Source organism: Saccopteryx bilineata, chromosome 6 (assembly GCF_036850765.1).
Source record: "Saccopteryx bilineata isolate mSacBil1 chromosome 6, mSacBil1_pri_phased_curated, whole genome shotgun sequence".
Taxonomy (NCBI): Eukaryota; Metazoa; Chordata; class Mammalia; order Chiroptera; family Emballonuridae; genus Saccopteryx; species Saccopteryx bilineata.
Genome location: NC_089495.1, coordinates 126,824,460 through 126,840,576, shown reverse-complemented (window position 1 = coordinate 126,840,576; position 16,117 = coordinate 126,824,460). Strand labels below are relative to the sequence as shown.

The following is a 16,117-nucleotide window of genomic DNA, read 5'->3' as shown; positions in this document are numbered from 1 at the left end:
CGCAGCCAAGGCTCCACTGGAGCAAATTTGGCCTGGGCACTGAGGATGGCTCTGTGGCCTCTGCCTCAGGCACTAGAATGGCTCTGGTTGCAGCAGAGCAACGCCCCAGATGGGTAGAGCATCGCCCCCTGGTGGGCATGGCGGGTGGATCCTTGTCGGGAGCATGCGAAAGTCTGTCTGACTGCCTCCCCGTTTCCAACTTCAGAAAAATTCAAAAAAGAAAAAATAATAAATTAGTAAGGGACCTTTTTGTAGAAATATTTCCGTATGAGGACAAATTGTCTGAAGAGTATCAGGGTGAGCCAGAAACAGAGGGATGTGAATACGAGGATAACTTGGGAGTCTGAGGAAGACTTGGGAGATGAAAAATCCGTGGCTATGGCTGCCTAAGCCGCGGGGCCTCTGCTGCCCTCAGCTCCTTCCTACATTCAACCCTCTGCTCCTCGGCTCCCTTATCGAGCTGATTCCAGAGTCTATAGCTCAAAATCTGGGGAATCCCCTCTCCAACAATCTATAAACCAGGCTCAAAATATAGGGGAAACAATAAATGGCTTTACCCATTTTCCTGTTGTAGAAAGACGATAGGATGATACAGGGAGACTAGTGCGAGAACATGAACCTGTACCTTTTAGAACTCTGAAAGAGCTTAAACTTGTGTTCAGTATGGGCCTACTGCCCCTTTTTCACTTGGTTTATTAGATACTATTAGTGCCAAGGCTCTTCTCCCAAATGACTGGAAGGCGATTGTTTGTGCTTGTCTCTCCGGGAGTGATTATTTGCTGTGGAAGTTGGACTTTCATGAAGGCGCTGTTGAGGTAAGGGAGAAATTTCAGCATAGTCAACCTGAGCCACCAATTACAGCGACTAGAATTTGAGAATGGATAGGAGACTCAGGTATTAGGAAAATTATAGCTTTTCCTGTTATGGACTGATTTTCTTTAATGTTTTAACTACAATCTTCTGAACTATCATTTTGTTTCTTTCTTATTCTTTGCCTGGAAATTGAGGCAGGGGACCTGTGTTGGATCTGACTATGGAAAATATCCCAGCAGCTACCGAGAGCAAACTTTCTTGGGGAGATTTTGTTTAGTCACATCCTTCAGTCCCTGTCAGAAAATGCCCTGACTAATATCAGGCAGGCATCTTTCTAATCTGGTTGTGCTCTGAAATCCCGGGTTTCTCTCTGGTTTGTCTGGTTCGTCTAATTCTTGTTTCTGTTTAGTCTTTGTTTAATGTTGTCTAAAATGTGTCTGTTTTTAAGGCCTGAATTAAGTTCTTTTTTTGCATTCAAAAATTGGAAATGCTGGCTCTAATATTTAGAAAAAAATAAAATGACGTTAGAACTTGTAAGGAGCGCTCATTTAAATTTAAACAGAATAGAATGTAGATCCTTAAGACTTACTGATTTGGTTAGTGCATTGTGAGGTGTGTTCAGTTAGGAGCCAAATAGTAATTCAAGTATTAAAATTAATCAAAGTTATATGTTACACTTGTATTTTTTGTGCATAAATTGTCTTGTTTATGTGTTAGGTTATACTCTCAGGTAGGCAAAATAAAGGAATTGAGCAAAATTAAGCAGAGCCCTAATAAGTCAGCTCAAGAATTTGTCTCAAACTGCTTCAAGCAGTTAGAAGAATAGTATAAGAATGCTAATTCTGCTTCTCAGGCCAAACCCTGCTAAAGGGACCCTGAGAAAATCAAGGATTCGCCTCCTCTGATTTTACCAATTGGATTAAAAAAATAGGTCAGGAACACCCTGCAATGGAACTAACAATACAAGGGCGTAAATTTAAAGGACTTTTAGATACTGGAGCTGATGTATCTGTTATTACTAAGCTACATTGGCCTCCTTCCTGGCCCACTTATGCAGCAGCCACAGAATTACAAGGTATAGGGCACAAAGCTCTAGTTTTTTTACAATGGGAAGATAAAGAAGATCATTCTGGATTTTTTAAGCCTTATGTGCTCCCTGGATGGCCAGTTAATTTGTGGGGTAGAGGTGTTTTGAAAAATATGGGAGTGTTGCTTGTCAGTCCTAATAGTTTAGTGAGTACTCAGATGCTTGATCGGGGATTTTTGCCCACTAAGCGACTAGGGGAATTCTCACCCCCATAGAAGTGGCACCCAATACCAGAAAGTGTGAATTAGTATATCAAAATTTAGCATAGGGGCCTTGGTAGCTCCTGCTACCCCAATAATGCATTGTGCAGACCCAATTACGTGGAAATCAGACAATCCTGTATGGGTAGACCAATGGCCCCTTTCTCAGGAGAAACTTAGCACAGCTGCTCAATTGGTACAAGAGCAGCTACACCTTGGGCACATTGAATATGCCTATATTTGTAATTAAAAAGAAAGCAGGAAACTGGAGGCTATTACAAGATTTGAGAGCAATAAATAAGACTATGGAAATTATGAGTCCTCTCCAGCTAGGACTCCTCCTACTGCCATTCCATGGAATTATCACCTTGTAATTATTGACTTGAAGGATTGCTTTTTTACTATTCCTTTAAATCCACATGCTTGCAAGCGTTTTACATTCAGTGTTTCTTCACTTAATTTCCAGGCTCCAATAGAGTGATACCAGTGGAGAGTTTTGCCTCAAGGTATGGCTAACAGTCCTACCTTGTGCCAAAAATATGTTGCTCAAGCTATCTCTCCAGTACGAAGGCAGCACCCTAAGCGTACATAAATCATTATGTGGATATTCTTATTGCTTATCCAGATAAAGACACTGTTGACCACTTTGCAACAACTAGAATATTCTTTGAAAGAATCAGGACTTTAAATAGCTCCTGAAAATGTACAGCAATCTTTTTTTTTTTTTTTTTTATCAGAGACAGAGAGTCAGAGTGAGGGATAGACAGGGACAGACAGACAGGAACAGAGAGATGAGAAGCATCAATCATTAGTTTTTCATTGCGCATTGCGACACCTTAGTTCAGGGGTCCCCAAACTTTTTACACAGGGGGCCAGTTCACAGTCCCTCAGACCGTTGGAGGGCCGGACTATAAAAAAAAAAAAACTATGAACAAATCCCTGTGCACAATGCACATATCTTATTTTAAAGTAAAAAAACAAAACGGGAACAAATACAATATTTAAAATAAAGAACAAGTAAATTTAAATCAACAAACTGACCCGTATTTCAATGGAAACTATGCTCCTCTCACTGACCACCAATGAAAGAGGTGCCCCTTCCGGAAGTGCAGCGGGGGCCAGATAAATGGCCTCAGGGGGGCCGCATGCGGCCCGCAGGCCGTAGTTTGGGGACCCCTGCCTTAGTTGTTCATTGACTGCTTTCTCATATGTGCCGTGACCATGGGCCTTCAGCGGACCGAGTAACCCCTTGCTTGAGCCAGCGACCTTGGGTCCAAGCTGGTGAATTTTTGCTCAAACCAGATGAGCCCATGCTCAAGCTGGCGACCTCGGGGTCTCAAACCTGGGTCTTCCACATCCTAGTCTGACGCTCTATCCACTGCACCACCACCTGTTCAGGCAGTACAGCAATCTTTACCTTTTTCTTATTTAGGACAAATTATTGAGAGACAACAAGTTCGTCCACAAAAATTAGAAATCAGAACAGATTATTTGCAAACTTTAAACGATTTCCAGAAATTATTAAGGAGATATTAATTGGCTTAGACCTTCCTTGAAATTAACTACCGGGGAACTGAAGCCACTTTTTGGTATTCTTAGAGGCTCTGCTGAACCAGCTTCTCCTCGGCTACTTATAGCTGCGGGACAGCAAGCTTTAAAACTTGAGCCCTGGCCGGTTGGCTCAGCGGTAGAGCGTCGGCCTAGCGTGCGGAGGACCCGGGTTCGATTCCCAGCCAGGGCACACAGGAGAAGCGCCCATTTGCTTCTCCACCCCTCCGCTGCGCTTTCCTCTCTGTCTCTCTCTTCCCCTCCCGCAGCCAAGGCTCCATTGGAGCAAAGATGGCCCAGGCGCTGGGGATGGCTCTGTGGCCTCTGCCTCAGGCGCTAGAGTGGCTCTGGTCGCAATATGGCGACGCCCAGGATGGGCAGAGCGTCGCCCCTGGTGGGCGTGCTGGGTGAATCCCGGTCGGGCGCATGCGGGAGTCTGTCTGATTGTCTCTCCCCGTTTCCAGCTTCAGGAAAAAAAAAAAAAAAACTTGTAGAAAAAGCCTTGCAACAAGCACAACTAAAACGCATAAATCTGGAAGAATCAATTGCCTTACTAATTTGTCCCTCGAGTTACATTCCAACGGGACTATTGTGGCAAGCTTCAGGTCATATTGAATGGATTCATTTAGCTGTTATGCCTAAGAAAGTTTTATCTCTGTATTTTAATCTTGTCGCCTCCTTGATTATCAAGGGATGTAGGCGACTCTTACAGCTTATAGGTTTTGAGTCTCCGATTATTGTTACTTTTTCAAAGGATCAACAACAATGGCTCTGGGAAACTTCCACTAAATGGCAAATTGCTTTTGCAAATTTTACAGGCCAAATTGATTCTCACTACCAGCTGATAAAATAGCTCAATTTTCATTAATTACTATTTCTTAAGACAATTGTTAATCAGCCCATTCCTGAAGCACCTACAGTCTTTACTAATGGGTCCAGCTCAGGAATAGCAGGCTTAATAATCAATGGACAACTTTATACTAAAACAGTCACCTTGAAATCAGCTCAAAGACTAGAATTACATGCCATTATCATGGCTTTTCAGCATTTGCCACGTCCCTCCTTTAATCTGTACACAGACAGCAAATATTTACTTATGGTTGTTTCCACTATAGAGACTGCTGTCTTAGGGACAACTGATGAGAAACTATTTCAGTAGTTTCTTTTTCTTCAAAGACTTGTATATAAACATACAGCTCCATGTTTTATAGTACCTATTCGAGCTCACTCCATGCTCCCTGGAGCTTTAGCAAAAGGGAATGCCCTTGTTGATCAAGCTACCCAAAAGAAAATTATTGGAGCAACCATGACAGATCAACCAATTCAGTCTCATACTGTTCATCAGCAGAATGCTGCAGCCCTGTGTAAACAGTTTCAACTGTCTGAGGAAGCAGCACGGCAGATTGGTAAATCCTGTCCGAGGTGTCCTATACTACAATCTGTCCCTTCATTTGTAGTTAACCTTCGAGGACTCCTACCAGGACAACTTTAGCAAATGGATGTTACTCATATACCTTCATTTGGCAAACAGTACTTTGTCCACGTTACAGTAGATACTTATTCTGGATTTATAGTAACCTCTGCTGAACAGGGGAGGCTGCTAATTGTTTGTATGCATTTCCTATTATTGAACTTCCTAATGTGATTAAAACTGACAATACTCAGCCCTGGCCGGTTGGCTCAGTGGTAGAGCGTCAGCCTGGCGTGCGGAAGTCCCGGGTTCGATTCCCGGCCAGGGCACACAGGAGAAGCGCCCATCTGCTTCTCCACCCCTCCCCCTCTCCTTCCTCTCTGTCTCTCTCTTCCCCTCCCGCAGCCAAGGCTCCATTGGAGCAAAGATGGCCCGGGCGCTGGGGATGGCTCCTTGGCCTCTGCCCCAGGCGCTAGAGTGGCTCTGGTTGCAACAGAGCGACACCCCAGATGGGCAGAGCATCGCCCCCTGGTGGGCGTGCCGGGTGGATCCGGTCGGGCACATGTGGGAGTCTGTCTGACTGCCTCCCCATTTCCAACTTCAGAAAAATAAAAAAAATTTAAAAAAATTAAAAAACTCACCAGCTTGGACTCAAGGTCGCTGGCTCCAGCAAGGGGTTACTTGGTCTGCTGAAGGCCCGAGGTCAAGGCACATATGAGAAAGCAATCAATGAACAAGTAAGGTGTTGCAACTCACAATGAAAAACTAATGATTGATGCTTCTCATCTCTCCGTTCCTGTCTGTCTGTCCCTGTCTATCCCTCTCTCTGTCTCTGTAAAAAATAAAAATAAATAAATAAATAAAATAAATTTCTTTTGAGCCTGACCAGGCGGTGGCGCAGTGGATAGAGCTTTGGACCGGGATATGGAGGACCCAGGTTTGAGACCCCGAGGTTGCCAGCTTGAGCGCGGGCTCATCTGCTTTGAGCAAGGCTTACCAGCTTAAGCCCAAGGTCGCTGGCTCGGGCAAGGGGTCACTCGGTCTGCTGTAGTTCCTGGGTCAAGGCACATATGAGAAATCAATCAATGAGCAAGCAACAAAGGAGCAGCAATGAAGAATTGATGTTTCTCATCTCTCTTCCTTCCTCCCTGTCTGTCCCTCTCTCTGACTCTCTCTGTCTCTCTCTGTCTCTCCACACACACACACAAAATTTTCTTTTGAATACTGATGAACAGGAGACGCCAAATCTTTTTCTCCTGCAAACTTCTACCCTCTTTTAGTTGATTCAGCTAATAACACTGCTTTGTCTTTTTCCAAATAGCTCCAGATATATGGAAAAGGTTTATATAGGCGGATGGGGATCCTCAAACCCCTCAGCGAGATCTTCTGAGCATGGCTCTTGAGACTGGTTTTTTGTTTGTTTGTTTGTTTGTTTTACAGGGACAGAGAGAGAGTAAGAGAGAGGGATAGACAGGGACATACAGACAGGAATGGAGAGAGATGAGAAGCATCAATCATCAGTTTTTCGTTACGAGACCTTAGTGGTTCATTGATTGCTTTCTCATATGTGCCTTGACTGTGGTCCTTCAGCAGACCAAGTAACCCCTTGCTCGAGTAACCCCAGTGACCTTGGGTCCAAGCTGGTGAGCTTTTGCTCAAACCAGATGAGCCCACTCAAGGTACCAAGTGGGCTCTTAAGGTACCAAGAGGCAGAAAATGCCCAAGAGAGATCAGGTTAAATAACAGCTCTTGGGATACACCCTTAAAGGCTCCAATGCCCCAAAGGACTCCATCTGGGTCCTGCTTCAGTAGTGGAAAGGAAGGTCATTGAGCCTAAGCCTGCCAGGCTTTACATGCCTCTGCTGTGAGGAAACAGGGACACTGGAAGGTAGGCTTCCCCCTCACTCCTCTAAGGGAGGGTTCAGTCTCTTCCAGCCCTGCTCCAGCCACCTGTGACTTAACCTTGCCACTGAAGGCTGAAGGTGCCCAGGGTCGTCGGCCCCATCTATATCACTGTGGACGAGCCTAGGGTATTTCTTCCAAGTAGCAGGTAAACTGATCTCATTTACACAAGGGCCACTTACTATGTCTTGCCTGAATATTCAGGTTTTTTTATTCTTCCCCCAAAGATCTCTGTTGTGGGTGTTGATAGTCCTATTTTCTGCTGCTTTGTTTAATATATAGTGTTTCCTTTATTCCTCCTGCCTCAATGCCCCACTCATATTTTAGTTTAGGACCTACTTCTAATTTAGAGCTCCTTTTTTCCAACTTACAAATTTACCTCTGCCACCCAGCTTAGTGTATCCCAAGGTTCTCCTCACCACCCTATGGTTGCAGAGCTCCAGGGAAAAGCACCCTGATCTCATCTCTCCAGGCTGAGTAGAACAGAAGCTCCATCTCCACACATGCTGCAGATGGCTTTTCCAGTCTACCTGAATCATTACCAGCTAATAGCAGCAGTCACTGGGACTTGGACACAAGCTGCAAAGTATAGAAATGTGACAATTCCAGTGTCATGTAGATTTTCCCTGGACTCCTGCTCCTGTGACAGCTCTTAATGGATTGAACTGGGGTTGGGTTGCATTTGCAGGGATTTGGAATTGTGTTGGTGTCATCTTAGACTTGGTGAACATGTTAAGGACATTACTCTTTTATAGATTCTTGTTATATTGGCTAAGAATTTGCTTAAAGGCTTTAATCACTGTAATGTATTAGAATGTTTGTTTGGGTATCTGTTAGTATTGGCTATACTAATTTTGTGTTTGTTCTGTATTTTTTTCAGTCTGCCTCCAAATTAGAATCTGGAAAACTAGGAAATCAGATGAGTGCAAATCTCAGCACACAAATTAAAAATAAAAAATAAAAGGGGGATATGTTGTGGACCGTAAATGGCAAAAAGCCTTTGTAGATTCGAGGCTTAGCAAAAGGCTGAGTTCTCCCTCCTTCACCTCCATGTTCGCTATGATGCTGAGTATTTGCACCCACTTCACTTGCTTCCTTAAGTTGCTAGAAGCAATTTACATGCCCTTCTTCTTACTCTTTGTTTGTTCAGATGTTGGTTGATTTCACTTATGCATGTTTGGAGGATTCCTGTTTTTGCCTTGGGAGAGTTCCTGCTTTAGCCTGGACTGGTAACTTTGTATCAAGGACTTCCCTGATTTGCATATGACTATAATAAAGCAAACTGGGACTATGGGCCACTCGGATATTGCCATCAGCATTTGAAGAGTCCTCCAGGTCCCATCCTTTTCTCAATAAGTATGTTTCCTTAATTCCGCACCTTTATTAGAAGCCGCACTGGTTGTGGCACCCCAGTGTTGGGCAAATGTTTGTAAAATATGATTTTCATGTTTGCTTGCCTATAGTTTGCACTGGGGCTGAACAGTGCCAGGTATATGTGGTCTGTAAAATTACAAATTATCTTCCTGCTTGGGAAGAGCCCTATTGTTTTGCTAATGTTTGCTGGAGGAGATGTTTTCACACAAGAAAGTTTTGAAAAGAAGAGAGGAAGGAGAAGAGGCAGAAAGAAGCCATGTTTGCAGAGTGAGTGGAGAGAATGCAGAGTGCTGAAGAAGCCATGTTGGCAGGGAAAGAGAAGGTGTGCAGATGGGGAACCAGAGGTGAGGAGCTTTGTGAGCTCCGCTGAGACTGGTGGGGCCTTTGATTCTAGGAGAATCCAAAGATCCTCCTGGTTGTGGAACAGGAGAATGTGTCAGGGCTTTGGGAGCCCTGAGTGAAAGGGAAGTGTTTCCCTGTGTGTTTGCTCATCGGCTGGTGCAAGACTTTAATAAAGGAATGGCCCACCATTTTTGGCTCCACTGTTTCTCTACCGTCTGCCCGAATCCAATGAGAACCTGCATGTGAATGGCCACAACAGCCATGACTACTGGCCATACACCCAGCATCTGGACAGATTAGCTGGCTCCCCCCCAGCACTACCCCACACCACCCCCTGCCCCAGCCTCCTGCAGGGTCTCAAGAAATTTTGGAAAATGCAGATAATCAAAAAAGAAATGTATTGCCCAAACCTGACATCCCCCTAATCATCTCCCAGCACACAAGTCCTGCCTAGAAGTCCCATCTGATCCCCTGGGGCAATGGAAGAAGCAATGGGAACTTGAGGTGGGAAGAAGCTCCTTAACCCACCCCCCTCCAATGCTGACTCTACTGGAATGAAGCCCTCCGGGGAATCAGGCAAACATCACCCCCCGGCAAAGCCAGCCACCCTCCACGTAGGCCTAGGACGGCCTGGAATTCTCCACACATTACTCTTACATGCCTTTATCAGTGTGCCCTTCCTCTGCCACCAAACCCTGGGGTCTGGGCAGGGCCCACCCACCCCACCTGCATGGATGCACCCATCCCCCAGGGTGAAAGGAGGAGCCTCCCCCTCAGCAGCTCCTGCCAAGCCACTCCCCCACCCTGGTTCCATCCTGGTTTCACTTTCTATTCCTGTAAATACCAAAGCACAGCCAGGGCTGAGGACACAAAGCAGCTCACAGACAGGAAGTCATGTGTTCTCCTGGGGTCACACCAGAGTGTGCAATGCTCAGAGGCCAGTGGCTCCAGGCAGTCTCACCATTCAGGCCCAGGTGTCTGGCTCTGCTGTGCCTCCCCAGTGACTGACTAGCACCAGCACTAGAACTTGCTGCATCCAACAATAGAGGAGAGACCCATGGCACCAGGTAGAGGAGAGTGTTCATCAAAGCAGAAGGCAGCACTTCAATCTGCATCAGGACCTTACCCTGTAGGCTTTCTAGGCCTCCTTATCTGACTCCTCACCCCCAACATCTCCCTCTCTCTTTCCCAGCCCAAAGGAAAATGGTCCTGACCACTGCTCACCGTGCTCATAGGGACAAGAGGGCAGGTGACCAGGGGTGCTGAACATCTGGAAGGTGAGGGCTGTCTGCAGTAACTGTGTTGTGCTAAGGACGGGTGGCCCTAGAGTGGCCTTTCACCAGGCTGAGGAGGATGGCCATAGGGAGCAGGATGTCATCACTCCAAAAACACGTCTCTTTTGTCATGAGGATTATTTGAGGTGGATTATGTTTCAGAAACAAAAGACTCAGAAAGGGCTTTTCACCTCCCCCTTCACTGCCTAAAGGATTTCCGTGACTGGCCAGCAACTTGTCCTGCCCTTCAAAGCCCCAGCCCCACCCCTTCTCCTTAGCTCAGGGTGGTGGATTGGCCTCAAACTGCATGATCCTCTCTGGGACCTCCTGTTCTTATGGATCCCATAAGTACAAATGAAATGTGGGTTTTCTTCTCCTGTTAATCCGTCCTATGTTAATTTGATTCCCAAAGGGGCCAGTCTCTAAGACTCCAGTTTCCTCTGTTTGTCCCTCCCAACTCCTTCTCAGCTGCCAACCAAGGACCACCCCGGTTTACCTGACTACAGCAATTAACTTTAACCCTTGAGGCCTACACTTAATACTTTCCTGACCCCTGTCCCCCAGCTACAGGCCAGTACCAGCAGGGCCTAGAGCTAGTTATCTACCCAGCCCAGGTGGGTAGTGCTCCAGAACAGCTGTAAGGTTATGCTAGCACCCTCCCCTTCCTCCCTTCACAGTGAGGCCAGCAAGACCTGAACCACTGCCTCCTCCCGAGTCATGGGCTCCCGACCTCCAACCTGGGTTCAGACTGTGTGAACAGCTGTATGACTCTGGGCAAGTTACTTCACCTCTCTGTGCTTTGTTCTTGGCATCTGTGAAACAGGGCTTTATGATACAGCTCTTCCCTTGATACTCAGCATAGTTCAGGGCATGTCATGGTTAGCCAGTATTTGGTTTTATTTTGTTTAATGTCTGGAGCCCCAAAGACCCCTTCCATCTCAAGGTCCCCACACAAGCAGACATTCTAGTGACCAGGGGTAGGGAACCTTGCCAGGTGGGAGGCTCCATCTAGACCCCAGGAGCTCGGCCATGCCATGATTCCACGTCTAGACAGCAAGGAATCTATGAGGGGAGGGAACACTCAGCTGCCAGCCAAGGGCACACGCAGTTCTGTGACCCCTCAGGAGCCCTCAGGTTTAACAGTCAGCCAGACCTCCTCCTGAAGGATTAGCAGCAAAAGAAAATCAATAAAACACAATCCACAACAGGACCACCTGCCTCTCGAGCCCACATGCAACGTCTGTAACCTGAGCACTTTGCACAAACGCAGCAGAAGCAGAGTGACAGAACCCCGGCACGGGGTCATCCCCGCAGATAACCGAACCACAGTGGGAAGGCCTGTGCTCCCGTTATTGACTCACTCTGTACACGCCACACAAATGCACAAACAATAGCACGTGTTTAGAAAACACATGGGGTCCTGCGGACTTGCTTTGAATCACTCAGCAATTATTTATTTAGCACCTACTGTGTGCCAAACACTGTGCAAGGGACCTGGGATAAAGCAGTGAAGGTCCCCCCTAAAGCCATAAGGCAAACTGATGATATGTGTTTGGGGGGGGCAGGTTGCAGTTATCAACCCCCCCCCCAGGGGACTAGAGGCGGAGGAGACAGCTGAGCAAAGATAGGAGCAAGGGCAGGGAGCTGTGCTGCCCTCTGAGGACAAGTATGTTCCAGGCATAGGAACAGGCCATGCAAAGTTCCTGGGGTCAGAGCAGGTCCAGTGTATTCCAGAAAGGACAGGGAGGCCAGCAAGCTGCAGGGAGGCTAGTGGCTGTAGGAGCAGAGGTCAAAGGGCAATGGCAGGGCACTGGCTCAGGACTTGCAGCTTTTATTCTGACTGACATGGCAGGGGGAGGGGAAGAACCCTCTGGGTAGGCTCTGCTCATGCAGCTAGCAGGGTCCTGGGAACAGGATGCAGGGCATGAGGAAGGGAAGAAGTGGAGGTCAGTGCCAGGGGTTGGGCCTGAGGTGCTGGAGGGATGAGTCCACCCTGGGCAAGGCAGGTGGGAAGCCTGAGGTGCAGGTCTGGGGGAGAGAGGAGCTGGGCTTCAGAGACAGGAAACTGAGAGGCCTGTCAGACACTCTGGTGGGGAGGCTACACGTGGCTGGAGTTTAGATGACAGGTCCAGGAAAAAAGGGTTAACCTGGGGGCTCACAATGCCTAAGCGGTATGCAAAACCAAAGACCAGGGGAGGTCACCACGAGAGCTAGAGAACAGCCAAGGAAGGAGGAAACATCAGGCTGATGTCCGGACGCCAAGAGAATCGAGGACTGGCCAAGTGAGCAAGTCAGACCCGCCTGACGTGGCTTTCACAAGCTTGGTCACTGACCACAAGCCCTCTACAGTGACCCCTCAACCTCTTCTGTGCCTGAGGTCCCACTCTATGCAGCAGCCTCGGAAAACCTCCATCAGCTGAGCTCAGCCCACCCTTCCCATTCCCAAGGCGGAAGGGGAACCTTGAGGTTTCTCCAAGAAATGAAATAGAAATTTCTAAAAAAGTGACAGGTGCCTCTAGCAAAGGTCCCGACGGAACTTTTCTAAGGAAAGTGTTTCTAGAAAGAGTCCTTTAGCCACAGGAGTCTTCACTCTGAGGTCTGGGCTGCCTTCTGGCCTTGGTTTCCATTTCCAGGAAGGGAGGCAGGACTGAGCTGACTATCTACTCACTACCCCCAGCTGGCCCCTGCCCTCATTGGCACCTCCCCCCAGGCCTTACCAGGTGCGGGGACCACAGGGGGCAGCCTCTGTCCACACTCGCTGCAGAATTTGGGAGCTTCCTCTTTGGAGACATGCCCGCACGAAGGACACTCCATACCTCTGGGTTGGGGCTTCCGAGGCTGGTGTGCCTCTGAAGATATGGAAGCAAGAGTCCCGAGGAAGCAGCCACTTTTATTCCCAGCCTCCTGTCATGTGACTGCAGCCCTGTTTCAGTTTCAGTTTCTGGAAAATGAAATTACAGCAGCTCACAAGGTCCTGGCTTAACAGAAACTCAGCCTGAGCCCCTCCCCTGCAGTTCACAGCCCAGCCTCATCCCAAGTCCTTCCTGTCCTGCCTCCCTCACAGCTTCAGCGCCCACTTCCCTTTCTGCTTCCCCACCCCTGCCCCTTCACCCCACTCTCCTGCCCTCCTGAGCTTTATAAAGTCTCTTAGTGAATCCATCTAAAACTGTCCCCACCAGGGAGAGACTGAAAGCCAGGGTGGCTGAGGACAGGGTGGGGGTGGGGTGGGAGGAGGGCTTTCCCGGCAGAGACACAGCATAAGCTTGTCCTGGGAAAGAAACTCTCAAGACCAAAGCCCCTGGCTCACAGGTGAGACACAAAGGACAGCTGCTCCCAAAGCCCTAGAGAAAAACTGTCAGCCACAGCCTGACCAGGCGGTGGCGCAGTGGATAGAGCGTCAGACTGGGATGCGGAGGACCGAGGTTCGAGACCTCAAGGTCGCCAGCTTGAGCACGGGCTCATCTGGTTTGAGCAAAGCTCACCAGCTTGGACCCAGGGTCGCTGGCTCGAGCAAGGGGTCACTTGGTCTGCTGTAGCCCTCCGGTCAAGGCACATATGAGAAATCAATCAATGAACAACTAAGGAGCCACAACGAAGAATTAATGTTTCTCATCTCTCCCCTCCTGTCTGTCTGTCCCTCTCTCTGACTCTATCTCTACCACAAAAAAACAAACTGTCAGCTACAGCTAGTCAGCCAGCCACAGGGACAGCCTGCAGAGGGGCAGCGCAGGGCAAAAGGGCCCCTGGTCAGGTTCCTACCAAAGGGCAAGGGGTTGCGATCTTTGAAGCCCGTTCTTCTGCTATCGACCATGACTTAGAACACCCTTTTGTGGGGGTAGCATCAAACCAAGGTAAGGATCATGCTTGTTCATGCCAAGGCCAAGATTCAGGCCAAGGATCTCCAGCCTCCAGGGACCACTTAGTGCATCTAGAGTGAGAGTGGAAACAGGTATCTCAGCTCTTGGAGCACAGAGATCCACCTGCCCACCTACTACCTTTTGCTGGCTTCTGACCGGAGAAATCTGCCAAAGCAGTGGCCAATTTGGCTCCTGTGCCAGCTGGGAGGGCACCCAGAGGGCCCTCAGGCTAGGTCCTTCAGGCTCCTGCCCTGCTGCTGACGTCAGCCTTCCCTTCTCACTGGTCTGTGGCATGGCTGCCTGTCTGCTACCCTTGACTTGGTCTCCACAAGATGGTGATCTCCTGGGGGGGAGGGGGTAGACTGAAGACACTTGGTGTGTGCGGTACCCTGGCTTCATCCACCACAGATAGGCTGCGGCTTCCCTCTTGCCCCTTTCCACCACAGCCACCGGAAGCACACACCACCATCGGAAGCACATACCACCATCGTTTGGGCACTCTCTCACTCAAAGACTTTCAATGACTCCCCACAGCCCAGGCTTCTCTCTTTCTTTCCCTAAGTCATCTTCCTCTTATCCAAAGCTCTTCCTCCCCACAGACCAAAACACTCATAGCAGGGCTCAGCAATCCCCACTGAAGTATCCTATGTTCCACCTACACCAGGGGCCTCAGGGTGTGCTGGGGGCCTAAGGGCAGGGATAATACACTTATCTATTCAAACACCTTCCAGACTTCTCCTTTCCCATTATGTCCAACCATGCTAAACTCCAAGCCCGTTCTCCCAACCATCCTCCAGCAATACCAGGGGTTGCATGGGTCTGAGGTTCCAGTAGGCCCGGGGCTGGAGTGGGTCAGGGGATAGAGGGGGTCCCAGCTGGTGGCCCCTACCATCTTGGCAGCACTTCCTCATTCTGCACCCCCCTCAGTGCCTCTCAAGGCCACCATCAAACAGGTGCCAGCCTGGCCAGGACCACTGGGATAACCCTGAGCTGTGAGCAGTAGCGCCATTCTTGTAAAAGTGACAATGAGATAAAAACATGGACATGTTTCCAAAACAATCCGTTTCCGTTGATACAATTAGCTAAACAGCTATTCCGGGTGGAGGCCGCGGCTGGGTCTCCGAGTGTTTCTGGTATCCCGGAATGTGCGGGGCTGGGCTGACGACTTGGCAGCGAAACCGAAACCGGCGCCGCAGGAAGAGGCGGCCTGGAGAGCACGGAGGCGGCATCCAGACGCAGGCGCCACTCCCCGGCTTGCATCCGGGGGTCCGCGACCCAGACCCAGACCCAGACACCCCGCGGTACCCCGGTACCGCAACCCCGCGACACCTACCGGTGGGGGCATGTTCGCACCCATGTAACTCGCATCCCATACCCACGGGGTCCTGAACCCCTGGCTCCTGGACCCAACGGACCAGAACCCGCAGGACCCGGCATCCCGCCCCACGGACCCGCACTCAGGTGGTTCCGGCCCGCTCGATTTCGTTTCCCGGGTCTGGGTCCCGCCCCTTCTCGTGTCTCTGCGCCTGCGCCCGGGACCGCGCGGGTGTGGCCGAAATTTTCGCGGATAGCGCCCCCCAGTGGACCAGTGCCCGTGGTTGCGCCTCCTGCCAGTGAGCGCGGGGGCGGCACCCACTACTAGGGACTGGCCTGGCCAGGTCCATACCCCGGTTCCACCCCAGCCTTCTCCACCCCGCTGACCGGTTCCAGGAGCCCTTGGTAGCCGAGGGGGGGGGGGTGCACACAAGTCTCCCAACCAGTGCCCAGCATCTTGGATGGTGTCCACCGCCTTGCAGACCAACTGGCCACCCGGGGAATGGCACAGGGAATACTAGACAGGTCACTAAGCCGAGCTTCAGGCCACTTGAGTGTAAAGTGGAGGTCACCAGCCCCATTGTATCCAGGCCTCGTGTGTATTAAGTGACCACAGCAATGGCAGGGGAGGCTTGCTGCCCACATTCAGGGCTCCACTGGTCATTGACAACTAAGAGGCCACCAGAGCCTGGGTCTGCACCCTGCCCTGCTGGGTGCCTCAGTTTCTTATTGGTAAGCTCACAGTCTTGCATGCTAGGGCTGCTGGAGAAGTGACCATGCAGCAAATACTGTGTCCCAGCCAGAGCCAGGGTTTGATGTGTGTTTCATTTACTCCTCACCATCCTCTCCCCTGCCAACCAGCACAGCCTAGGGGCACTGGTGGGAAGCCTGGCATGGGCCCACTACTGCTACACTTGCCAATTAGGATGATCATTACTAATGACAAAGGCAGGTTCTCGCCCCATCCACTTGCCTGACACTCTGCTGCTTACCCA

General features: G+C 49.5%; 1 protein-coding gene across 1 annotated transcript in view; it reads right to left on the bottom strand.

The window, feature by feature from the left end:
- RNF213 (ring finger protein 213) overlaps positions 1 to 15,299 on the bottom strand; it is a 141,026-nt gene extending 125,727 nt beyond the window's left edge. The window contains exons 1-2 of the mRNA XM_066234648.1: positions 15,142 to 15,299; positions 12,669 to 12,892 (exon numbers count right to left, since the gene is read on the bottom strand). Of these exons, the coding sequence (XP_066090745.1) occupies positions 12,669 to 12,765 (97 nt within the window). The 5' untranslated portion in view covers positions 12,766 to 12,892; positions 15,142 to 15,299. The remainder of the gene's footprint in view (positions 1 to 12,668; positions 12,893 to 15,141) is intronic.
- Positions 15,300 to 16,117: the final 818 nt, after the last annotated feature.